Here is a 26279-nt window from a genome sequence, read left to right as displayed (position 1 = left end):
AAACCCATCTTATGTTCTTACATTCAACTTTTTTTTACAACCCCTCCCCCCAGTTCATTATGTCATATTTTTAATTTTGTCCATGTCAGTTAGTTTGCCTATCTATCCTCTAATGGCCAAGTCACAGGTAGAATCCAACAGGTGGTGCCTTTCCCAGCATCCAGATACTGTATAGAACTGTCTGGATGGCTTTACTTGTTTCATAACAGCTTTAGGGAAGAGGTCCAAAGAAGTATGATTTGGAAGACCCTGGCAAGCCACTACCTGATTTATGGACTTCTGCTTTCTCTGTTTGTTCCCAGCAAGTTATTTTAAAAAGCGGGCAGAGATGGGTTGAGTGTTTGGAGTAAGATTTGCCTTAAATAGTCAAAGCAAGAGGGAGCAGCCCAGAGGAAGGAGGGGGTCCGCCAGGGGGTTCGCAGACCACACCAGCTCCCTAATAGGTTGGGAAGAGAGTTAATCCAGTTTAACCCTTTAGGATTGGGTTGGGAAGATTGCAAGACATTCGGCTTTAAGAGGGAACCAGGCCACTTCACTTATTTTATTGAAGGCCTTACAGATGAATTTAACTTCAGTTCTGGCAACCAGGCAGCTTCCTGGCCCAGACACTCTCCTGGACCTTGGGACTTTGATTCACACAACCGGCAAAGTGAACCATATTTTATTGAATGAGCCCAATGCCTGCTGGAGTCACTCACGAGACACAAAATTAGCAAGCCAGCCATGTGTGGTGAGATCCCACCGTTTTGCAAAGATTTGTAAAGGATCTCCTCTCCCTAGTTGGAACTGAGATCCCGCTCGCACGGCATCAGCAACATGGACTGCCAACGGGATAGAACAGGGGTCTTCAAACTTGGCCCTTTTATGACTTGCAGACTTCAACTCCCAGAATTCCTCAGCCAGGCACGTCTGCCTGGCTGAGGAATTCTGGGAGTTGAAGTCCGCAAGTCATAAGAGGGCCAAGTTTGAAGACCCCTGGGAAAGAACTTGGCTTTCCTGTAAGTGAACTACAGGCTGCATCTAAAATAAAGGAAAATTCTAGTCCTCATGGTTCTGGTTAAAGGTCTGATTTAAATAAGAACAGAGGAAGTTACTAAACTCTAACGCTTCCTCCTTCCGTTATATGTTCAAGATGGGCAGTGATGAATATTTATATCTTACCTATATGTATGGGTGTAGTCCTCATGGTTCTGGTTAAAGGTCTGATTTAAATAAGAACAGAGGAAATTACTAAACTTTAAAGCTTCCTCCTTCCGTTATATGTTCAAGATGGGCAGGGATGAATATTTATATGTTACTTATATGTAAGGGTGTAGGTCTATACATATTTTGGATATAGTATATTTAAATGTGTGTTATGTATGTGTACGCTTTGAGAGCAAGCAACTAAATTTCATTTTTAATGTGTGCCATTGTGCCCACAGTAAAAAATGACAATAAAGATCTATCTATCTATCTATCTATCTATCTATCTATCTATCTATCTATCTATCTATCTATCTATCTATCTATCTATCTATCTATCTATCTATCTATCTATCTATCTGTCCAGTGCTTTCTTTGTAAAAAAAAAAAATGGTGCCGGAACTCACACGTCATACAACCCATCTTGCCTACCCTACAAGGTTCCATCCAAAAAACGTGGCGGAACTCCGTTCTGGGCGTTCTATGACAAAAAAAGCCCTCTATCTATCTATCTATCTATCTATCTATCTATCTATCTATCTATCTATCTATCTATCTATCTATCTATCTATCTATCTATCTATCTACCTACGTACCTACCTACCTACCTACCTGAATCTCATACCATCCCAGTCAAATGGTTGTCCAGCCTGTTTTGGAAAATCTCTAGTGATCGGTCACTTACAACCGCAGGAGGCAAGCTATTCTATTGATTGATTGATTAATTAATTAATCCTTAGTTAGGTCTGTATCAGGTTCCTTTTTCTCAACCTCAGCCACTTTAAGACATGTGGACTTCAGTTCCCAGAATTCCCCAGCCAGCTTGCTGATTGGAATTCTGGGAACTGGAGTCCACACACATTGCTAAAATTGAGAAACACCATTTAACTCAATATTGTTCCCATTGGACTGGCGGAAATTCTCCTGGGTTTTGGCATCCTTCCTTCCTTTCTTCCTGGGATGCCAAGGGATGCAGCTGGACCCTTCTTGCGGTACAAAACAGCTGTTCTGTCCCATTGGATTGGTCCTTCTCCCCCCCAACACCCCAATTTTTCCGGGCACCTGAAAGAATTGCCAACAGACACTTAGCCATTTATTTCATGAGTTACAGCCTTTTTTTATCTGACTGAGCAGCTTTTCCTGCCAGAGTAATATTCCTGAGATTCCGTTTGCGTGCAAAACCAGCAAAGGAAATCAGGTAAGGAGAGTGGCGTTGTCACACCTGGTCAGTGGGTGCAGATGGTGATTTTTCAGAGAACATCTGTACCTTTAAGGTCGCCCAGAGGGCAATTTTATTTTATTTTTTTTATAAGATCTCGATTTTCCGTTGCAGGGACCGGGCAGAGATTTTCCTCCCATGTGCCTTCCTAAAAAATAAACAAGGGGCCCACTGCCAATTTGGGAGGCCTCTGAGAAGAAGCCAAAGATTCAAGCCTCTAAAACTGAGCAGACTTTCCCACGCAAGCCAGAGGCTGGGTTCACACGTTGCCCTGAGCTGCAGTTAATTAACCAGGTTCAGTGGCTCAACAACCATTGCCTCGGCTTTGCTTAGTGTAAGTAAACAGCAACAAATCGTGCTGTAGTAAATAGCAACAAATCGTGCTGAAGTATGAGTAGCAGGGAGGGCAACCCACGGACTTAACTGAGCCCTGTGGCCGATTTGACGTAGTGTGATGTCAAGTAGGGTTTGTGAATGAACCGGGGTTTGTTTTAGGTAGTGAGTACCACTGAAAATCTGTGTTGTTTTTGCTTTTTGATTGGAAGTGTGTCTCAGCGTGACATATCAGAGGAGCCAATAGTTTTTGACTGTTTTATTGAATGGAGAAGGAGGAGGAGGAGGAGGAGGAGGAGGAGGAGGAGGAGGAAGAGGAGGAGAAGGAAAAAGAGGAGGAGGGATAAGGAGGAGGAGATGGAGGAGGAGAAAGAGGAGGGATAAGGATGAGGATGAGGGGAAGAGGAAGAGGAGGGATGAGGTATAAGAGGAGGAGAACGGAGGAGGTGAAGGTGGAGAAGGAGGAAGAGGGATAAGGAGATGGAGGAAAAGGAGGAGGGATAAGGATAAGGGGGAAGAGGAGGGATGAGGGATGAGGAAGAGGCAGAGGAGATGGAGAAAGGAGGTGAAGGTGGAGAAGGAGGAAGAGGAGGGATGAAGAATAAGGAGGAGATGGAGGAGGAATAAGGATGAGGAGAAGAGGAAGTATGAGGAAGAGGCGGAGGAGATGGAGGAGAAAGGAGGTGAAGGTGGAGAAGGAGGAAGAGGAGATGGAGGATAAGGAGGAGGAATAAGGAGGAGGAGGAAGAGGAGGTATGAGAAGGAGGAGGAGGAGAAAGTGGAGGAGAAATATATTGATCTATAAATATATTGATCTATTTAACTGAGAGGACCTCAACTGGGTTTTCAAATAAAGATGTAGAATGATGCTTTGGGGGGCTCTCCTAGCTGTAGCCCCTCAGACCTGGCCTGGCGCTGCATCCATGGGAAACCTGCTCAAGTTGTGTCTCCCGCTTGGCTTTGCCTCCTTGCCTAATGAGGGAGCCAAGACGAGTGAGCGGAACTCACAGCCGTCCCCTTTGGGCGCCCAAAAGCGCAGCTGCTGCGGTTGTGCTCCCGGGAGGAAGGTGGGTGGGAGAGATAAAGACACTTGCAGGGCCCTCACTTCCATAAAAGGCTTGGCCTGTCACATCATCCAGGCCTGGGTTGTCTCAGCTCCCTCCCCTGATGTGTGTGGGGGAGAACTCCCCCCTCCCCTCAACAGTGCTGGTGGCTCTGGATCCCTTGTCCCTCCCCACTTCCTCCCCACAGGCTTATCCAGGGGGAAGGGGCAGCCGTGGGGAGGGGACAAGGCAGTACAAGGGGGGGAAGGCTGCTGCTGCCAGTTCTGCCTAATCAGTTGTGTGATTTTTTTGGGGGGGGGAGGCGAACTGGAGCCGAAGACGCCTGCTGTGAAATGTCTGGTCCATGACATGGGATCCGGCTTATCTCAGCTTGCTGCCTCCGTCCTGCCCACCTGCCTCCACTTTCTGCAACCTGGATGCTTTCCAGAGAGGTGCCTTCATCTCCCAGAATGCTCAGCGATTCTCAGGTAGGCAGGCAATTCTGGGACTTGAAGGCTGAACTTGAAGGGCGCTCCATCCATCTTCTAGAGCAGGGGTCTCCAACCTTGGCAACTTTTAAGAACTTGTGAACTTCAACGCCCAGAATTCCTGTCTAGCTGAGGAATTCTGGAGGTTGAAGTCCACAAGTCTTGAAATTGCCACGGTTGGAGACCCCTGCCCTAGAGACCTCTTCCCGAGATGTCCATCCTCCAAAATTATCTTGGCTGCGTTTATACAACGCTCAAACCATAATTGGCAACCTCAGCCACAACTGGTTGAGCCCATCCCCAGCCCAAGCTACAAATACGCAGTCCCTGCCAGGCTTCACACAACACGCCAACTGCTGCATTTGGGGTGTGGTGTGAATCCCATCCTAGAACGGGCTCAGCAAACAGCACAGGCATCTGGTGGCAACAGCATCCATCCTGGAGGAAGAGAAAGCGGAGCAGGTGCCTGCAGGATTGTGCCGGAGACCCCACCTTCTGCAGTTTGGGAGGGTCACCTCTCCCCCACCCCATCCCCAAGGCAGCCGCTGAGTGGAGTCTCCACCTGCACGCCTGGCTGCAGCCATCACATCCGATCAATATCCAGCAGCCACAAAGCACTTAGAGGGGGCTCCCTCGCCTGAGTGAGCAAACGCTGCATTCCTAGAGCCTGGAATTTTCTCCAGCTGGTACAGTTAAAGAAACAGAGCTCACTAACAGATTTTATTTTTTTTCCCAGGCATATGTTTCTCTTCCGGCCTGCCGGCTCCAAAACTTTTCCCCCTGTAAAGCCTGGCAGGGTCGTCCCCGGGATGTGGTCCAAATACCCCATCAAGATGCAGTCAAGATGGCAGCTACATCGGTGTGATGGAAGTTCCCTTCTCTCCCTCTTCTGCTTTGGGTGTTGAGGGAGATGCAAATTTCTGGTGATTACTCTTCTGGCAGCCTCCATCACTGTTAACTGATGCTGCTTTTGTAGTGTGTCTTTGATGTTCTCTCCATCTTCTTCTGGGTCTGCCTCCTGTTCTTTGGCTTTCTCCTCTTTTTTTTCAATTCAATTCAGAATAGAGCTGGAAGAGACCTTGGGGGTCTTCTAGAGAATCTAGACCAATCCTTTGCTCAAGCAGAAGACCCTAGACCAGAGGCCCCCAATCTTTTGGGCTGGGGAATTCTGGGAGTTGAAGTCCCCCTGTCTTAAAGTCTCTAAGGCTGATAAACACTGCTCTAAGTACTAGGAGAAGGACCTCTTCTTCGTGCTGGCTGGGGAATTCTGGGAGTTGAAGTCCCCCTCCCGTCTTAAAGTCCCCAAGTTTGCAAAACACTGATTTAGAGAGACATCCCCCTCTTCCCACTGCATCTGTTGGGGCTTCTATTCTTCATTCTTCTCCTGCTAAGGCATGCCAAAGCAAGCCAGGCAGAATGGTGGCGTCTGCAAACCACCAGGGGACAACCATGATAAAATATTGAGCAACATCTCCACTCTCTGCGCAAGTTGAGATGATGGGAGCTGACGCAGTGTGCAAAGGAGGCAGGGGGTGGGTGGGTGGGTGGGTGAGGAGGCGGGAAAGAGGAGGATGCAAAGGTTTGCTGCTTTGCTGCTCTTCCAAAGAGAAAACCTCTAAAGCAGCTCTCGGTCGGCGTTTCTCGGAGGAGCCGTGATCCAGCCATGGAGAATGAAGGGTGGGCCGAAGGAAAGGTGGCATCTGGAACCGAGAAACGTTCTGCAAATGCAAGCCATCTGGACAGGCAACTGAAGTGACCAACACGGGTGACGTGTCCTCTACTGGGCCTGAGAACAGTATGGTGGACGAGTGATCCACACGGTGAGGTCCTCCAGGACATCTCCAGAACTTGGGTTGCTGCTTTGCTGCTCACTTATTCAGGGCCTGCCTCAGTTCTCCTCTCTATGATATAATGTGGTAAGGGGATTAAGAGAAATTGTCTCAGCAGTTACTGCCCACGGTACCAACTGGGAAAGATGTCAACAGTGGGATGATGGGATTTTACCATCTTCCCTTCTTGCACCTGTTGCTGGAAGGGACCACTGCTTAGTAATAGTAGAGCTGGCCCTGGAAGTAGTGCCAAGAGTATAAATATTGCTAAAATGCTAACAAGCTTGGACAATCTTCTTCATAATTGACTGAAGCCCATCATGTTACAAGAAGCGGAAAATAGTCCGGTCAACTGTTGATGGATTTGCCCTGTCCACTTTTCGTGACTTCTCAGGGTTATCCTTTCTTTAATCTTCTGAGTCTGAAAGCTTGAATTCTGAGTTCACAAAATCATGCAGCGGTAGGGGAGAATAAACCACAGTGGGATGGGCTTGGGTTAAACTACCATACTTGCAGTGGCTGGGGCCACACAGCACATAAAATCCCAAACTCAGCTTCTCTGCCAGGTCAGAATGATGGCAGCAAAGGGCATTACACAGTTAAAAACAAACTTATTCCTGTTTTTTTAGACAGAAGTGCCACTGAACCCAACTTGTTCTACTTTTTATTCACAATAAGCTCCGGTCAGTTTTACCCTGCGGGACTACAAAGCCGAGCAGTCTAATTTGAAAGTGGGTTCCACTGAAAAAAAATTGTGCATTTGCCTCCAAGTAAACCTGATTACACTTGATTCACAAAAATGCAACACAAAAATGCCTGATATTTAGAATGGAGAGGTTAGTTGAAAAATGGAGCCTCTGGAGCTTTCAGAAGAAAAAGTTAGACACTCAGTTATAAAATATGCATACCCCAAGTGTAAAGTGCGATAATAGGGTCTATAAAAGTTCTACGTTATTGCTGATTGAAACTTTTATGGGATTAAATACAATTTTGATTCACTGTTTCAACTTTCCAGTCCTTAGTGTGACCTCAAAATTTCCTGATGGTCTCCTCTCCAAGTATGAACAAGACCCAATATTAATGTTTTTGTTTTTAAATAATGCAGATGAGTCAATGCAGTTGCTAGTTGTTATACTTTAGAGCAGAGGTCTGCAACCTTGACAACTTTAAGACTTGTGGACTTCCGGTCTCAGAATTCCTCAGCCAGCATAGCTGGCTGAGGAATTCTGGGAGTTGAAGTCCACAAGTCTTAAAGTTGTCAAGGTTGCAGACCCCTGCTTTAGAGCAGGCCTAATGGAACAACTGTTAGGTTCAAGGGGACATGAGGCACAGAGGCCAAAGTTACATTAGATTAAAACTGCCTTCCCCACCTTGGGGGATTCCAGATGTGCTGGACTCCAGCTGCCACTCTGGCTGGGACAATCCATCACAATCTGAAGTCATGAGGTTGATAGATGCATCTAAAGGGGAAAAGAGGAAAGGGAGTCAATGAGAGACCATCCATCCTCTGGACAAAGGGGGGAAATTGTGCGGGTCTTCAGCAACGAAATGGTAAGGCGCATTTTTGCTTTTCATTTTAGTCCTTGAGTTCCAGCTGCAAATTCTATTGAGGTTCCTCTCTTTTAAAGGCTACACTGCCATCTACTGGTTGAGGAGGCTAAAGGCCACCCAGCCAGCCCGCGTTTCTAAAATTAAGCATTTCACAGCATCACAAGTCTGACTTCCTTTTAACAGAAGCCCACAACTGTTTTCTCAGATCAGGGCAGTACTTGCTTTATCTGGCAGTGGAGTAAAATAAAATATCAGGCCTGGTCAGGAGCATTATTGGCTGAACAAACGGAAGGCTGCCAATCTTCTTGCTTGCTTGAATAAACCTGCTATCATCATCATCATCATCAAGTTGGAAGGGACCTTGGAGGTCATCAAGTCCAACTCCCTGCTCAGGCAGATAACCCTATACCATTTCGGACAAATGGCTGTCCAGTTTCTTCTTAAAAACTTCCAGTGTTGGAGCATTCACGACCTATAACAGTGGTGGCGAACCTATGGCACGTGTGCCAGAGGCGGCACTCAGAGACCTCTCTGTGGGCACGCGCACTGTTGCCCCAGCCCCGCCTCCCTGTGGCCCCCTCCTCACCAGCAGCCCCCTCCCGAAGGAGAGTCGCCCCTGGGCGCGGCCCATGCAGAACAGCACAGCCAAGGACATGTCATCCAGGCAGCAGAGACAAGACTCCACCCTTGCGCCCTGTCACACGCAGATGATGCTGCAAGGCGCGGGTGGAGGGTGTGGCTACCATGGTGCTGCAGGGCCACCTGGGCGATCTGCTGCGGCAGGCCGTGGAAGTGGTAGGTGGCCCTGCAGGCAGGTGGGGCGGGGGTGCAGCGGTTTTGGGGCACTCGGTGTCTAAAAGGTTCGCCGTCACTGACCTATAACAAGGTACCTTTTCGTGGGATTTATGTGTATTACTATATGTTAGTATGGAAAATGCTTAAAAACGTTAAAAGGTGTTAATGCACCTGGGAAGAGGCAGGAGACGGCAGAGAAGGTCACGTTGTTCACCAGAGCACCAGAGGGAAGGACGAGAAACAATGGTTGGAAGCTGATCAAAGAGAGAAGCAACCTGGAATTAAGGAGAAACGTCCTGATAGGCAGGACAATTAACCAGTGGAACAGAAGTTGCCTCCAGAAATCGTGGGCGCTCCATCCCTGGAGGTTTTCAAGAAGAGGCTAGACCGGGGGTAGGCAACCTTGGCTCTTTTATGACTCGTGGACTTCATTACCCAGAATTCCTGAACCAGCCATGCTGACTGAGGAATTCTGGGAGTTGAAGTCAAGTCCTAAAAGAGCCAAGGTTGCCCACCCCTGCATTATACACAGATAGTCCTCATGTAGCAGCTGCCTTGTTTAGCAACTGTTTGTAGCTACAACCTTGATGAGAAAGTGATTTTGCAACCAATTCTGGGACTTTCGCAGAATTCCAAGCCTGAGCACAAAGGTAGGGGGATCAAGAAGCCATGTTTGCAGCCGTGCCTCAGGTTCAGCCATCATGTGATCTGTTTACTTTTGATTTAGTGCAGAGATGCACCACTTCTGTTAGCTCAAGGAAGGCCGAGATTCCATTCCGAAAGCAGACTCTGAATCGTTGCCAAATCCATTTCCTTTCCCTCCCCCTGCGAGGCTGAGGGGCTGCACAGGGGAGGCTGGAAGGTCCCATCCACTGCGTGGGCTGTATCTGTCACACTCCTGGCTTAGGAGTTGTGTTTGCACAGCAGGCTCCTCTTTGGCTTGCTTAAGCGTAGGCTGCTGAATTAAGCTACAAGTTGTCCTCGGCTTATGATGACAACGGAGCCCAAAATTGATGTTGCTAAGCGAGAACTTGGTTAACCGGCTTTTACGACTTTCCTTGCCACATTTTGTGAAGTGAATCCTTGCAGGTGTTAAGTTAGTAAGAAGGTTGTTAAGTGATTCTGGCTCCCAACCCCAATTAACTTTGCTTGTCAGGTGGTTGCAAAAGGGGATCACGTGACCTCCAGGGGATACAGCGACCGTCATCAATTCCCAGAATTCCTCGGCAAGCATGTTGGCGGAGGAATTCTGGGAGTCAAAGTTCATGGGGCTTAAAATGGCTGAGGTTGAAAAACACTGGTGTACATTGTTGATCTGTTCTAGGCTAAATGGGGAGAGGGTTGGTAAATGGGGCAGCCTTGATTTTTTTCAACCCTTCCTCATAAATGCCCCCACCTCATTTGAAGGCAGAAAGCCAGAGACACCCCCCCCACACACACACACACACGAAAAAACAAAATGGAGCACAAGGTAATCCAAAATCAGCAGTCTAACTTCGCCCGTTTGGATCCCAGGGAATCCGTGTAGGCCAAGGGTAGGCAACCTTGGCTCTTTTATGACTCGTGGACTTCAACTCCCAGAATTCCTGAGCCAACCATGCTGAGGGAAAAGGAGAGGTTTTCAAGCTCAGCCATGCTGGCTCAGGAATTCTGGGAGTTGAAGTCCACGAGTCATAAAGCGGCCTAGGCCTAGGCCAGAGGTAGGCAACCTTGGCTCTTTTATGACTCGTGGACTTCAAATCCCAGAATTCCTGAGCCAGCCACATTGAGGGGAAAGGGAGAGGTTTCCAAGCTGAGTCATGCTGGCTCAGGAATTCTGGGAGTTGAAGTCCACGAGTCATAAAAGAGCCAAAGTTGCCTACTCCTGGTCTAGGAGGCTCACCACTTAGAACAGGAGGACTTAGGACAGGGATAGGCAACCTTGGCTCTTTTATGACTCGTGGACTTCAACTCCCAGAATTCCTGAGCCAGCATGGCTCAGCATGGAAACCTCTCCCTTTCCCCTCAGCATGGCTGGCTCAGGAATTCTGGGAGTTGAAGTCCACAAGTCATAAAAGAACCAAGGTTGCCTACCCCTGATGTAGGCCTATCCCAGAAGACCCCCCAACTCCCCAATCTGAATGAAACTCACCTATTGGCTTCCCTGGAGCTGCCCCATCAGAGCCCAGGACATCCCTTGGGAGCAGCAGACGGGCTGGGTGGAGGGGAGGTACCTGTTTGTGCGTGGCACCTCAGGTGCACCACACACCCATTATTTGTGCCTGTTTGGGCTGCCGGCATTTGGCTGGGGACTGGCACATTGTCCCCGACTTCCGTGCCAAACACAGCCAGGGAGGGGAAGCAGCTGCCTTGAGCCCGGCAGGGAGCTGTCGCCGAAAACCGGTTCCCACGGCCTCCTGTCCTTCCTGTTTCTGCTGCTCTTGGAGCCGGGCCAGGCGTCCATTGGAGGAGGTTTGGAAATGGTGGGAGGCTGCGGCACTTGTAACAACATCCTCAAGACAGCTTTCCACTCATGCCAGCCTCTCTTCCTCAGCAACTGGACAATCCCTGGTCTTGCCACTCTGGGAAGAGACAGGAGACGGCAGAGAAGGTCACGTTGTTCACCAGAGCACCAGAGGGAAGGACGAGAAACAATGGTTGGAAGCTGATCAAAGAGAGAAGCCACCTGGAATTAAGGAGAAACTTCCTGACAGGGAGGACAATTAACCAGTGGAACAGAAGTTGCCTCCAGAAATTGTGGGCGCTCCATCCCTGGAGGTTTTCAAGAAGAGGCTAGACCGGGGGTAGGCAACCTTGGCTCTTTTATGACTCGTGGACTTCAACTCCCAGAATTCCTGAGCCAACCATGCTGAGGGGAAAGGGAGAGTTTCCAAGCTGAGCCATGTTGGCTCAGGAATTCTAGGAGCTGAAGAGCCAAGGTTGCCTACCCCTGGTATAGGTTCTCCTGCTTGAGCAGGGGGCTGGACTAGAAGACCTCCAAGGTCCCTTCCAGCTCTATTCTATTCTATTAAGAAGGGCTGGCTGAGATCCAGTCCCAGTCCCTCGTCTCTATGGCCACCTGCAGCTGACTTCTTGCAATTGCAGGTAGTCCTCAACTTACGACCACAACTGAGCCCAAAATTAATGTTGTTAAGTGAGAAATTTGTTAAGTGAGTTTTGCCCCATTTTACGACTTTTCTTGCCACATTTGTGAAGCGAATCGCTGCAGTTTTTAAGTTAGGAACACGGTCGTTAAATGAATCCGGCTTCCCCATTGACTTCGCTTGTCAGAAGGTCGCAAAAGGGGATCACGTGACCAGGGACGCGGCAACCGTCATAAATACCTGCCAGTTGCCAAGCATCTGAATTTTGATCACGTGACCGCGGGGATTTTGCAACGGTCCTGTGAGAAACGGTGATAATTCACTTTTTTTCCTGCGCTGTTCTAACTTCTAATAGTCACTAAGCAAACTGTGGTTAAGTCGAGGTCTATCTGTACAGGGAGTCCTTGACATACGACAACGGAGCCCGGAATTTATGTTGCAAAGCGAAAAATTTATGAAGCGAGTTTCATCCCATTTTACGACTTTTCTGGCCACATTTGTTAAGTGAATCACGGCATTGATTAAACGAGTAAGACGGTCGCTAAGCAAACCTGGCTTTCTCATTGACTTGGCTTTTCAGACGGTCGCAAAAGGGGATCACGCCACCCCGGGACTCTGCGACCATCATAAATATGAGTCAGTTGCCAAGCATTGGAATGTAAATCACGTGACCGTGGGGGAGGCTGCAACGGTCGTAAGTGTGAAAAATGATCGTAAGTCACTTTCTTCAGTAATTTTGAACGGTCACTAAATGAACTGTTATAACTTGAGGACTAACTCTATTTCTCTTTCTCTGGGTGCTATTTACCTCTCAGATAGCCCCCCAGCAAAACATGAGACTTAACTGGAATAAAAAATAAAAAAAGAAATCTGGCCTGATAAATATTCCATAGCATTGGAAGTGAGGCAATACTCTTGCTCCCCGTCCTTTTCCCACGTGAATCCTAAAAATAATATAAAGCACATTCCAGCTTCCTCTAGCAACAATTGACCGGCAGACCAGCCTCTGTGAGAAAGGGCAGTTTTGTTTTTCCTGAGGCGTATAAATAGAACTTTCCCTCAAATATGGGATGTTGAATCAGAAATGGGGAGGGGAGGGGGAAATGACAGCAATTGGCTCCATTTGAACTCGGGTTGCAAATTGAATTCTCCCCCCCCCCCCCGAAGCGAGCCGAGTTTGGTTGAGGGAAAGTCACAGCAAAGTATCACTGCCGTACCAATTGATGGGCTGGCTTCCCGTGTAAACCACAGTTGAACAAGCCATGGTGTCATGTGTGAATGCAGCCGCACAGCGTACTAAGATGAAGTATGGTTGATTGGGTGTAATGGTGAGGGGGCTGGCTTAGAAACCAGGAGAGTTCTAGGAGGCTGTGAGTTCTAGTCCCACCTCAGGTATGAAAGCCAGCTGGGCAAAATTGGGCCAGTCCTTCTTCAGCCCAACCTACCTCACTGGGTTGTTGTTATAGGGCAAGGGTCTTCAAACTTGGCCCTTTTATGACTTGTGGACTTCAACTCCCAGAATTCCTCAGCCAGCAAAGTCCACAAGTCATAAAAAGGGCCAAGTTTGAAGACCCCTGTTGTAGGGAAAAAAAGGAAGCAGGAGTATTAGAATGCTTGGCCCGAGTTTCATATAAAAAGCAGAATAATAATCTAATATCTTGGCTTATCAGATCTGTGAAAGATGATGATCCAAGATGTCAGGAAAGGAGCACCATATTTGCTGCCATTTATTGGCCACAGTGGATTGAAATCCTAATTTATGACTCAGTATAATGAGTGAACCCAGACACATTGGCATGGACTTAGTCCCGCACAAACAAGCTGAGTGCTCAAGAATACACCCAGCACTAATTCCCCTTTTGGCACCACACATAAGATAACACACAGACCTTTGATGCTGACCAGCCAGTTGGCTAGGGAATTCTGGGAGTTGAAGTCCACACAACTTAAAGTTGACAAAGGTTGAGAAACGCTCTATAAACACCTCGGGTTCTAAGGATGGGAAAAGACCACCAAAATTAACAAATGAGATCTTTAATAAAGGTGATCCTTATTTAGCAACAGCCTTATTTAGCGACCATTTGCGGTTACAATGGTAAAGAAAAGCTAATTTAACCTCGCATTTGAAACCTTCGCTGGTCTATAGTTATATCTACACACACACACAAAACATACACAAATGCACATACATACAGAAATGCACACATGCAGACATATACACACGTTTCTTTTGTGTATATAAACATATTACATATATATATATATATATATATATATATAAAACACATACATATATATATCATATATATATACAGCTATCTTTCTCTTGTGTGTGTGTATACACACACATATATATGTACAGTATACATACACACACATATATATATACAAAACACGAACACACACACATACATATATATACAGATGGTTGTTTTGTGTGTATGCTTGTATATAAAGATAAAAACACACATAAATGCACACGTGCAGACGTATATACGTTTGTTTTGTGTGTGTACATATATATATATATGTACGAGGACAGCCGGGAGCCTCATAATGGTAAGCAGGGAAGGAAGGCAAAACGTTTACACGTGGGTAAAAGGAAGACAGGTACCGCGCAGGAGCGCATATATAGGGAGTTCAGACAGATTGGTCTGATTTTATATATATATATATATAAAAACACACACACACATATATATATACAGCTATCTTTCTTTTGTGTGTATTTATATATACACACACACAGATACACATATATATGTACAGTATACACGCACACATATATATATATACACATCTATACAAAAGACAAACACACACAAAACACACGCGTATAAAAACACAAACACACCAGCCCAGGTAAGATTCGGTACTTTCCTGAGGGCGCCCCACGTGCCTTCCCACGCCAGCGCTCCCCGCGGCGCCTGCGCAACGCGCTCGGGAGGCGGAGTCTCCGCCGGGTCCCCCGCCGCGTCCCTCCCCCCGCGTCTTTGTTTCGAGCGGCCTGTTTCCCAGGCAGCCTGGCGGCGGAGGGGGCGTGGCCATGCAAATGAGTAACGGGGCGGGCGGCGGCGGCGGCATCGGCTCTCGCTCTCGCTTCGTTCGCAGCGCGGTCGGTCGGAGCTCGGCGCTCGCCCACGGAGGAGCTGCTGTGAGGGCTGAGAGCGAGCGCCTCCCCCCGACCCCCGAGGATGATAAACACCCAGGACAGGTACGCGGGGGGGGGGCTGGGCGGGCGGGGCGGGGGGCCCAGGCGCGGGCCTACTTCCCCCCGCCAAGCCTTTTTTTTGGGGGGGGGCTCCACAAGCAGCCCCCCCACGCTGGCAAGCGTGGATCAGGAGGGGGGNGGGGGGGGGGGGGGAAGAAGAGGAAACAAAAACAACAGCAGCAGCAGCAGGCCGGAGGGGGCGGGGCGGCGCTGCTGCTCCTCTGCACGTCCACACCGCCCGTGGGGGGGTGAGGGGGGGGGCGGGTCGGCGGAGAGGATGGGGGGGATCCCCTCCACCTCCTTGGACCCGGAAGCTGGGAAAGGGGCCGCTCCCCCGGTTTTGGCCCCGGCTGGGACCGCGTTTGCACGCATGCAATGCATGCATGCATGCATGCACAACACGCACGTTGCCCCCTCCCGTGTTCCAAAGCATTCGCTCTTTAGATCCCCCTTTCCCCCCCCCAGGGTGGTCGCCCAGGGATTTCTCCCCCCCCCCCCCGATTTGCTTCCTGGGTTGCAAGACTGCCCGGAGGTCTTCTAGCCAGCGGAGGGAGGGAGGGAAGAGACTGGTTGGGAGGCAAGGTTGGGTTTCAGGTCTGTTTGGTTTCAGGGGAGCCTCAGGTGTTCTCCTGGAAGGGAGGGAGGCGGTGGGTGGGTGGGGGCGAAGTCCTGGTTTCGCTTAACAAAGAAACACATCTGGGGCAAAGAGGGGGGGGGAGACCCCCTTTGGGGAAGGTCCAGACAGCAGGGCAGGGTCGGGTGGCAGAAAAGTGACCAGGGAGCCTTGGACAATAGGTGGACATCGGCAGGTGAACTAAGGCCCTTTGACTACCTGGCTGAGGTCCAGAACTTGTTCTCTGTATTGGGAAAGGTCCTGTTTTTCTCCTGAAACAATGGGAGAGTCTATTGTGACTCAGCCTGGGATGGAGGAGTAGGTTCTTGTCCACCTTTTTTTTTTCCCAGGGAAGTTAAAAGACTGGTCTTTTCTTGACAGGTGCCTTTGGAGGTCTTGCCAAGAGCAGTGAAGTCCCTGTTTGGGCTTGAGGGAAACAAGGTTTCCTCAGGGTGGGATAGGTAGCGATAGCAATAACACTTAGACTTATATACCGCTTCACAGTGCTTTACAGCCCCTCTCTAAGCGGTTTACAGGGTCAACATATTGCCCCCAACAATCTGGGTCCTCATTTTACCGATTCTGGAAGGATGGAAGGCTGAGATGATATGGTGTCACTATTGCAAAAAGAATCCCCAGTGTTGGGATCCTGTATTGGCCTGGATAATAGTACAGGAGCCTGTCTTTTGTGCTAGGGAAATAAAAGCTTGTATTTTGAAGTTGGCTGTGTTTTCTGGGAGAATTGCTCTTTCCCCGATCTGCTTTTTCCTCCGATAAAAGCAGTCATAGATAGCTACACCCAAGATTGTATATGCAGTTACTTTTGTTCCCAGAAGTGGGTTGGCCTTTCACACCAAACTCTTGATGGAAAGTCGCCATTATATTGGGGACAAATGGAAAGGAGCTGTCACCTAGATGGAGAAAGAGATCAAGTACACCTCTGGCCCGTTTTATTCCCTGTACACTCTTGCAACATTTGCAGTCAAAAGGAGATTTGCAAAGTAGCTTGGATTCCAGCAAGCATAGCAGTTTCATGCTATGGTGATTAGCCTTCTTCCAACATGATAATTCGCACTTTGTGGGGTTTTTATATTATATAGTAGTTTGCATTGGACAGAAGCCAGTAATTATTTTTGGAAGGTGTTGCATATATTTTCCTTGCATCGTGTAGGTTTCCTAGAAGTGTTTATCTGAAGACAGTTTTGGGAGTGGAGGGAAAGTTGTGTCTGCGTAAAGTACAGTTTCCTAATTATTACCGAACGAAGGCGGAATTCTGTCTGCAGGAGTTGAAAGAATTTGAAGCGATAAGTGCTATTTTTCAAGCTCAGGGTTGAATTTAACAATCAGACCCCCTCAAGTGCTTTCAGCAACAGCCTTTCAGAAATGCAGCTCCCTTCCTTTCAAAACAAAATGTTAGTATCTGTTTAGGAATAGGGTGGTGGTGGTGGTGAAAGTTTTATCTTAATCATAAATGTTTGCAAGTTAAGCTTTCGCTTTAATTGGCAAGCAATGTGATTGAAATGGTTTGCAAAACAGGAAGGCTGTTTATTTACAGTTACTGCAAGGCAGGATGTCTTTATTTTATCGAGGCCATGAGTAATTGGTGAACTTTAAAAATAAAAGTCCAAAGCCCTCGTGGGTCTGGTCCTAAATTTATCTGAATATGTGTGGTTAATGGTTAAATCTGGGTGCTGCCTACCCATAAAGCTCTCATCAGGGAGGATTTTTTAATCTACTTAAGACCTTTGGTGTTACGTAAACAGTGAAGTAATTCCATCTCCCCAGAGACCTACCAATCAGCTCAGTGATAGGACTGGAAACCATCCTTTTAACTATACTGTTTACAAACTCCACATAAACTTCCTTGCAAGTGTCCCTCCCTCTTCAAAGTGTCAGATCCAACTAATCTTAGATTTGTTTCTGCTAATATGTTGGCTGAAAAAAACATCAGGTTTGGCATAGCAACTATAAAATGTGTTTTTCATTGTAAAATGTGTTTTCCTTTGGAGTGTCTGCTGGATAACCAGATTTCTTTTATCCCTATCTGCAAAACGCTTGTTTTTCTATCTTGGCTTTTCCTCTGCTTGAAAATACAGCGCTGAAGGAGTTGGAACTGTAGAAGGAAGTTTGGCCTTGTAGTTTAACATCCACTCTGTTTAGTGAGTTATACACAACCCTTTGTATTTATCAGTCTGTTTCCCACGCTGGGCATGTGTCTGCCAGGAAATGTTTATAATTCATACACTCGACATTCAAAAGACTGCACCTTTGTTCTCGGTTCAAAACAGGAAAATATAGGCCAGCCAGTATAATGCATTAAGTTGGTTAGTGTGTTGATAATTCAGAATTTTTACACCTCTTTTCTCAGTTTGGTACCTTCTGTAATTGGGACCACAGCATCTGGAATTTGCCTCCAACAAAGTTATTCTCCTGTTTTTTGTTTGTTTGGGTGCTTTTGAGTCAATGTTGATTCCTGGTGACTGCCTGGACAAATCAATGCAATTTTCTCAGCAAGGTTTTTCAGAAGTGGATTGCCCTTACTTGTTCCTTCCTAGGGCTGAGAAAGAGCAACTGGCCAAAGGTCCTCCAGCTGGCTTTGTGCCCAAGGCAGAACTAGAACTCCTGGTCTCCCAGTTTCTAGTCTCATGCCTTAATCACTACATGAAACCCTGCTAGTTGGGAATTTTACCATTCATAATTCATTTAGAAAGGAACAGGATGAGGAAACCTGCTCTTTATTATGCATAAATACAGTGTTACTTCTTTTTTTAAAAAAATAATATTATGCAAAGCAAGAGTCTGGATGCGGCCCGTACTAGGACAAATTCTGCGACATTCACAGATAATCAGTGGAATTGACTTGGTAAACTGTTGCCGCTGTTGCAGAACGAAATCAGATGCATCCTGAGAGTGTTTTTATCCTCGTCAGTTGAGTTACAATAGGATTAGTCTATAGATCAGGAATGTCCACAACCTTGGCAACTTTTAAGACTGGCTGGGGGAATTCTGGGAGTTGAAACCCACAAGTTTTAAAGTTGCCAACGTTGTACACCCCTGCTTTAGGGCCTTGATCTGGAAGAGTGAACTGCTTCCTACTGGGGGATTGATGGTGGGGATCTTAATTTTCATTGCTATATTCGATTATTCAAGCTTCCTCTGAGCAACAACAATGCTGCATTGTTGAGTGGAGAAAACAAGCACATCTGCCAGCTGTATTGGAGGCTACGGTGGGGAGGGGTGGACAAAAAAAAAACCATAGTCTAGCATTATGCTTTACCAGTCTCCGCCAGACACCAGCCTGACAGAAGAGCTGTTTTTCAGTCAATTATTGCAGTGAATGTGGGTGATGAAGAGAGCTAGGCCAAGTCAGTGTATGCAGACTCCCTTCCTAGCAACCTCAGTTGCAGCTGCTTTGTGTCACTAAATGGGCAGAGCGAATTTGGGTTTAAAAAGAAATGATTTTTGGAGGGGGGGTTGGGAACAAGCTGCTCGACTTCCAATTTAGCACTCGGTTGGGTGCTGCGGTCTACTTTAATTGTGTTCCATTCAAGGTAGTTGAATCTGTTGTACAAGAACAGGCCAGCTTCAAGCCTCCGTTTTGAAAATTAGGATTAGCCCACTCGCCAAGGACCTGCTTGAGGAGCCAGATGTTCTGTTTAGGCAGCAGAGTATACAACTACCATTTCTCTGGTTAAGGGAGATTGGTTAAGTGAGTTTTGCCCCATTTTACAACCTTTCTTGCTGCAGCCGTTAAACGAATCACTGCGGTTGATAAGTTAGCAACCCGGTGGTTAAGTGAATCTGCCCCCCCCCATTGACTTTGCTTGTCAGAAGGTCATAAATATGAACCAGTTTGCAAGCCTCTGAATTCTGATCACACAATCCTGGATCTGCTGTGAAAAACGGTGAGACGTCATATTTTTCAGTGCCGTTGTGCCGTTTGAACAGTCACTAAATGAACTGTTGTAAGTTGTACGTGCAACTGGCTTCAGCCTGTGTGTGAACTGGTTTGGGGAGCTGTCAGAAAGATGCTACGAAACGATACCAGAAAGAGACCGCAAATTGATACCACTTTCATCTGAGATTCTGCTTGTTTTGTGTACAAAGTTTAGAAAATGTAGCCTGAGTTTGCAGGTGTCTTCTTAAAATGTCTTCAAATACATTCCTAGCTCTGAGCGAAAGGAACGATCACACACAAAACCCAGATATGAAATATGCAATGTTGTGCATCTTGGATTACGGCTAGGCCTTTTGGGGAAAATGGGAATTACAGTGTCTGTTTTTACAAAACCTCAGCAGAGCCGAAAGTGTGTGTCTCTACACCAGTACAAAGGATATTGCAGCCAGCTGCACCTGTGCAGGTGTTGTATGGAGTTTAATAGATCGAGATAAGGGTGTGGTATGGGAAGGATGCTGTTAATACCTATTGTATCTTTCCTGCCAGATTGAGATTTCACCTTAAACCAGTACAAGGCTATAATCAAAAGATGATGATCAAAAGATGAATGCTGTATAGCAGTATTTCCTCAACCTTGGCCACTTTTAAGGTGGGCAGACTTCAACTCCCAGAATTCCCCAGCCAGCCTGAGAATTGAAGTCCCCCCATCTTAAAGTGGTTAAGGTTGAGAAACACTGCAATGTAGGACACAACGCATAAACATTCTTCGCTCGGCAGTTACGTGGGTGGCGCATTGCCTAAATATTAAAATAATATATTGCAAGGTTGAACGCAACAGCCTTAGCTTGCTTCTGGAAAACATGTAACCACACACACACACACACACACCCTTTGAAAGGCCTGGTTGCTCTGTCATTTGTTGAAAAAATGTGGTTTAATCCTGCTCTTGTGGTCATTTGGCCAGTAGAAAAATGGATTGTTCAGACTGTCCGGTGGCTGTCTTTATCTTGATAGTGGCTGTTGTGCTTTTGAGTTTTGCTGGGATCTTGCAGGGGTTTGTGGTCCTCACCTTGTGCTCTTTTTCTTCCAGGAGTATCTTACCTTTGAGTAACTGCCCCCAACTACCGTGCTGCAGGCACATTGTTCCAGGGCCTCTGTGGTGCTCCTGATGCCCCTCACCCACTGACGAAGATCCCCGGTGGGCGAGGGGGTGGCAGGGATCCTTCTCTTTCAGCTTTGATATATAAGGTGAGCCTAATTCCATCTCTCCTGGGCTTTTGCTGCTAGACAAGAAGCTTTTTTGCTTCATAGAACTCCAAGAACACTCTTGAGTATTTTTCATTTCTGTGTCTCCAGTTCACAGCGCTGTGTAAATTCAAGCTTGCTGCTTCTGGAAGCTCGTTATTTTGGGGGCTGGTTGCCTTGGAGATCTTTTTAAATAAGTGACTTCTGCTACTTTTTCTAGCACCTCTCAGTGTTAATTGCTTTGTTACTTTTTTTTTTTTTTTTAAGAATCCAACATGTGAGAAAATATAATGAAACCATGCTCTGCGTCAGGTCAGTTAGATTTTGAGTTCACGAAAAGAAGAAAACAAGTACGGTTTCCAATTCTCTCCCTAGGGTGATGCTTCGGTAATCATCCCACTGTTCTTCTCCCTGGAGCTGTTTCCATAACACTTACAAAGCTCATACTGAATCGCAGGCACCTAAATATCTTAGAACTGGGAAGCAAAAATAATGGGACAAATGAAGAACTTTCCAGTGATGAAATTTCTGGGCAGTGTAGAACTACCACCTAGGGACAACTTTATAGGCCAGTGATGGCAAACCTTTTAGAGACGGAGTGCTCAAACTGCAACCCAAAACCCACTTATGTATCGTCCGGTGCCGGGTAGGCATGGCCCATTGGGTGGGTGTCGTCCATTGGGTGGGCATGGCTGCGGTGGTAACTGCAGACTGGATGGGAATTAAAAAGTTCAATCAGTCAATTCCAACTTTGCAAGATCTTTTTTCCCTGCGAGAAGTTGAAATTGATTGAACCTTTTTTTTTTTTTGCATACGGCGGAGGCCTAAAGCGAAAAGGTTTTATAAAACCAGGCTGAAGGGCTAGGACTGGGGCGACGGTGTGCGTGCCCATAGAAAGGGCTCTGTGTGCCATAGGTTCACCACCACGGTTATAGGCATTAGAGATGTTTCGTTCTGATCCTGAAGCATCAATACGAGCTGTTACATCCACAAGACTTGGCTACCCCATCAAAAGAGGAACATTGTTACGAAGCTTAGAGACGGATAGTATTCTGGATTGGTAGAATCAAAAGTAACGCAAAGGCCAGGGGTTTTTTTTCCTTGTTTTTCTAAAGCTGCTTTACAGTTGGTTCCCAATTCCTGTCTTGCATAAAGTGTAAGATGGAGCAGCTATCAAGCGACCACGCTTGTAATATATCGACACAATTCTGTGGCTGCCAAGGCTAGTTTTTCTAAGACCATTTCTGTTAGTATAATCTGTTTTTGAAAATGGGTGAATTTTGTGCATTTCTCTTGGAGATTGCTCAGGAGATAAGGCTTTGATTTATTTAAATGTACTCAGTTGGGTCATGGAGGACAGCGGGTTGAAGTTTCGTGATTGTTTTTTTAAAAAGCAGAAGCACGGGTTGGTGTCAGTTCCCATAACAATGAGGAATTGGGGAACTTAACTGCTCTTTTCTTGTTCTTCCTGTGGTTCTAACCCTTGAAAAATATTTCCCTCCCCCCCCCTTTCTTAAAAAGGATGAGAAGCTCACTGTTAACCAAGATCTTCCGGTGCATGATGGGAAACCACATATTGTCCACTTTCAGTACAAAGTTACGGAAGTGAAGATCTCCTCCTGGGATGCAGTGCTATCCAATCAGAGTCTTTTTGTGGAAATTCCTGATGGCTTATTAGCTGATGGGAGCAAAGAAGGGTAAGATATGCACAGGTCTTCCACAGATTATACCCCAAGGAACATAGTCACCAGTAGGAACAGGTTGTGCACTTCTGACTTCTCCTACAAGTTGCTGGGCATAGATTTATCTCTCTTTAAGCTCCTAGTATTTTGAAGATAGGGTGTGTGTGTGTGTGTGTGTGTGTGAAGCATCAGTCCTGCCCATGCATGCTGATTTGCGCTCCAAAGCTCATGCTGTTACATTTTCCCTTTGGATTAAGCTGGCTTGAGTCTTCCATTTATAAAAATGCTTCAGCCAGTTTATTCTTTCCTTTTGCCGTAATTCTTGGGTCCCTGAGTTTCCCCTGTCAAAATGCTTTAAGTACAATTGCATAACTGATTAATTACAGCCAGCTAAAATAAGCAGCTTGGAAGGTATAATTAAAATGGATGTTAACAAAATCCCTTCTAAGTTAAAATCGCTGCTGCTTTCCGCCTCCGATTAAAACCTGGTTGATCCGCTACTTGCTTGATACAGTATGCGAGATTCCCTCGACCAAGCAAGAAGAGCCAGGCAGTTTTTATAAGGCTATTAAATAGGTAACTCTCAAACCATCTGCAATGTGACACTATTCCCTAGCCCATGCAGTACAGAGGATTGTTACAGCTTAGTATTTGTTTATAACTCTAGCTGTAAAAAAAAAAGTGATGCATTATATATGCATCTCGCAGCCCACTGCCTGTGAGCTGGATGCAGCTTGCAGAAATTGGTCTGAAATAGCAGCACACCACCCGGCCTCCCCCAGCACACAGCTTCCATAGGAAGTCTCTTGTGATAACAGTCTCCTGGCGTTCAAATGAAATTCATTAATTTTTCAGACCTCAGCACTTGAAATCTTCCTGCCTGAGCAGGGGGTTGGACTAGGAGACCTCTAAGGTCCCTTCCAACTCTGCTAGTGTTATTTTGTCCCCACTTTGTTTTACACAGCTGTGCTGTCTTGCTGTGCAAATAACCACTCATGCTTGGTTAGTGTCTTGACCACCTTCCATTTCCCTCCCCAAATTCTGTGTAGCCGGCGCACGCTTTCTTGCCCAAGTATGTGTGCCCAACGTGACACGGGGGGGGGGATGAGCTGAGTGTAACCTTCTGTTTTCTCCTCACCTGCCAGATTATTAGCGCTGTTAGAATTTGCTGAAGAGAAAATGAAAGCAAGTTATGTCTTCATTTGCTTTCGAAAAAGCAGAGAAGACAGAGGTAAGTGCTTCCACACCCCCTCCTTTCGCTCAAAAAACCTGCCTCATTCAGAGCACTTTGTGGGTGTGGCTTTTCTCCTTCCAGTTGAGGAATGATTCAGGTATAATTGCTACCAATAGACACCTTAAATTGCTGGCACAATTTTCTCAGTAAATTTCTGAGATCGAGTCGCAGTTCCAGCTCGGAATGTCTGCTGAATGACAAGAACAAGCAGTGTCCCGCGGTCTTGAGGTGCTGCGCGTGGTTTGGGCCAATTTGCAGCCTTCACCACGAGCAGAGCAAACTCAGCTTTGTTCACAATACGACTTGGATGAACTGATGGGAGTGGACAGCAGACAGGCAGTCCTTGACTTACACCAGCCCCTTTAGTGACCGTTCGAAGTTATAGCGGTGTTAAAAGTGACCGATGACCGTTTTTCAGACGTTAACGACTGTTGCAGCGTCCCCGTGATCAAAATCCAGCCACTTGGCAGGCTGGTTTCAGAAACCTCAGCAGAATGGAACAATTCAGCGATGCCCAATGTATACAGAAATCCAGAGCCTTTGCTTTAGGTATAAAACCGGCCCATGTCTTGTTGATCTGATCGTGTTCCTTTTCTTCCTTACAGCTCCGTTACTGAAGACATTCAGTTTTCTGGGTTTTGAAATTGTGAGGCCTGGTCATCCTTGTGTCCCATCGCGGCCAGATGTGTTGTTCATGGTGTACCCCCTGGATCAGGTCTCTTCTGATGATGACGACGACGACGATGACGATTAGACCTAGTGCAGCGTTTCAGTGGGGCCCGGACATGCTTCGAGCACGGGAGGGGGCTCCAATGCCTCTTCTGAGGAAAGGGAAAACAAAATCCTTCTGGACTGAAACCGCATTTCTTATTGTTAGAGTGACCTGTATATCTTCTGAGTTGACTTTTCCATTGAAATGTGTTACCTAGCGAATAATATAAAGTCTGCACATGTAATTGCACAATAGTAAATGGAAGGTAAATGGAGCTCTGAGGGGGCCCCCGCTGTTAAAAGCCTAGTGAAGACATCCTGTCCAGCCACACGGTGGCTAAGGAGCCCACAGATGGAGAGAGAGAGAGAGAGAGAGAGAAAGGGAAAGCTTCAATTACTCGTTACATACATGTTGGGCTACCTATTAGTTTGGATATTTGGCTTTCATTTTAAATGCATATTTATATGTTCACTCAGACTCTTAAGCAGGGGGGATGTTTTGAGCGTGGAAATATGAGGAATGGTAGCTTTTTTTTTTTTTTTTTTTGCAAATAGATGATTTGCACCACTGGGTTAATCAATATTCTGGGGTTCTTGACAAACGCTATCCTCTTTCCGGCTTTTATTAGGTTAGCATTAACTCTAGCGCTGCTTCATTTAGAAGGGGGGGGGGAATGAACGCAAGGTGTGAAGCTGGCCTTGCTTCCGAAGGGCATCGCCATCCCTTTCGAGAGGATCAGGGCAGTCTTGTGTTCTGCTGTGGAATTGGAGAAAGAATCAAGTCAAAGCAAGCTTTCCCTTCCTTTGGAAGAATGTCTGGCCCACACCGAAGTCTGGATTCTGGAATCGTGACTGGCAACTTGATTCGTCCCTTGATTAGGATTCAGTCCTTAACGCGTCTTCAAAATGCATTTGGAAACTTTTACCTAAAAGTAGTTCTTGTAGTTGACATTTCCTGTCCTCATCCTTCCTTCAAAAATGCCCCCTGGGAATATTAGATGACTGCTATCATGCTTACGTTTCCTTCAAACAGCCAGTTCCTTCAAACGTCATTCACAATATACAATTCTAAAACGGTTCTTGTCTATTTACTTGTGTTACCCAACGCACTTTTCACTTCTCAGGCGTTTATCTTGTGCAAAGTGGGAGCCATCTGGCTGTCACAGAAGGGAAACTCTTAAAAAACCTAGGGGTGCAGGATAAGCTGCCTCTTTGGAGGAAATTCTGCTTAGAATTCCGTTATCGTCTGGGAGCGTCTTTGATTTGCCTCACTGCTTTTTAGGGTAGCAATAAGCAGTTATTTTTCAGGCTTGCTGGTTGGAGGGGAGGGAACAACATATGAGTGATATCATGGGGGTAAAACAAAACTATCTGTATCCTCCCAATTTTTGCTTGTAAAAGGCTGGATCTCATAACTATAGGCTTTAATATTAGCCAAAACCTGAAAATTTATTGGAGTAACCTATTGAAGGAAAAATAGATAATAGACTAGGTAGGCTAGGGAAGATATTCCTTTATATAGGGCAGGGGTAGGCAACTTTGGCTCTTTTATGACTCGTGGACTTCAACTCCCAGAATTTCTGAGCCAGCCATGCTGTGGGGAAAGGGAGAGGTTTCCAAGCTGAGACATGCTGGCTCAGGAATTCTGGGAGTTGAAGTCCACGAGTCATAAAAGAGCCAAGGTTGCCTACCCGATACAGGTTTATCATTTAGGGTTACCTGGTTCTTTGATAAGCAGCTGTCCAGTCCAATGTGACATGAGGAAACCCAACAACTCATTGACCCAAGAACTATACACCAGTTGGACAGACTACCACCTGGTCAAGTTGGCTTCAACATTCACCACGCTTTTTATAACCTAGACTGATGAGGCTATATTTCTTAAATGGTATTTAGACAATTCTTGAATATATTGCCCTTGCAAATTAGGACATCTTAGATGAACCCTACTCTTTGAAGTGAATTCTGCTTGCCTTCCTGGCTGTGCTTTGTGTTGGTTGAGTGATACTTAAAACCAACAGTATAGTATGACTGCTGTTTGTGGAAACAAGCATAGGCCAGCTAGATCCTAAACTACATTGGCCTCTTAATCTTTAAAATATTTGTGCCTACTGTTTTTTCAGATTTCTAGCCTATATAAAAGAAATGTGGCTCTTTAA

General features: G+C 46.4%; 1 protein-coding gene across 1 annotated transcript; it reads left to right on the top strand.

The window, feature by feature from the left end:
* Positions 1 to 14624: 14624 nt before the first annotated feature.
* On the top strand, positions 14625 to 25198 carry OAZ2 (ornithine decarboxylase antizyme 2). The gene is given in 6 exon segments (XM_015818446.1): positions 14625 to 14740; positions 20339 to 20414; positions 20416 to 20496; positions 22015 to 22190; positions 23321 to 23406; positions 24015 to 25198. Coding segments are annotated over 6 exon segments (588 nt in total). The 5' UTR covers positions 14625 to 14720; the 3' UTR covers positions 24164 to 25198.
* Positions 25199 to 26279: the final 1081 nt, after the last annotated feature.

Source organism: Protobothrops mucrosquamatus, unplaced genomic scaffold (assembly GCF_001527695.2).
Source record: "Protobothrops mucrosquamatus isolate PMUCROS unplaced genomic scaffold, P.Mucros_1.0 scaffold741, whole genome shotgun sequence".
NCBI classification, from domain to species: Eukaryota; Metazoa; Chordata; class Lepidosauria; order Squamata; family Viperidae; genus Protobothrops; species Protobothrops mucrosquamatus.
The sequence above is the reverse complement of the archived record's forward strand: the minus strand, read 5'-3'. Positions and strand labels throughout refer to the sequence as shown.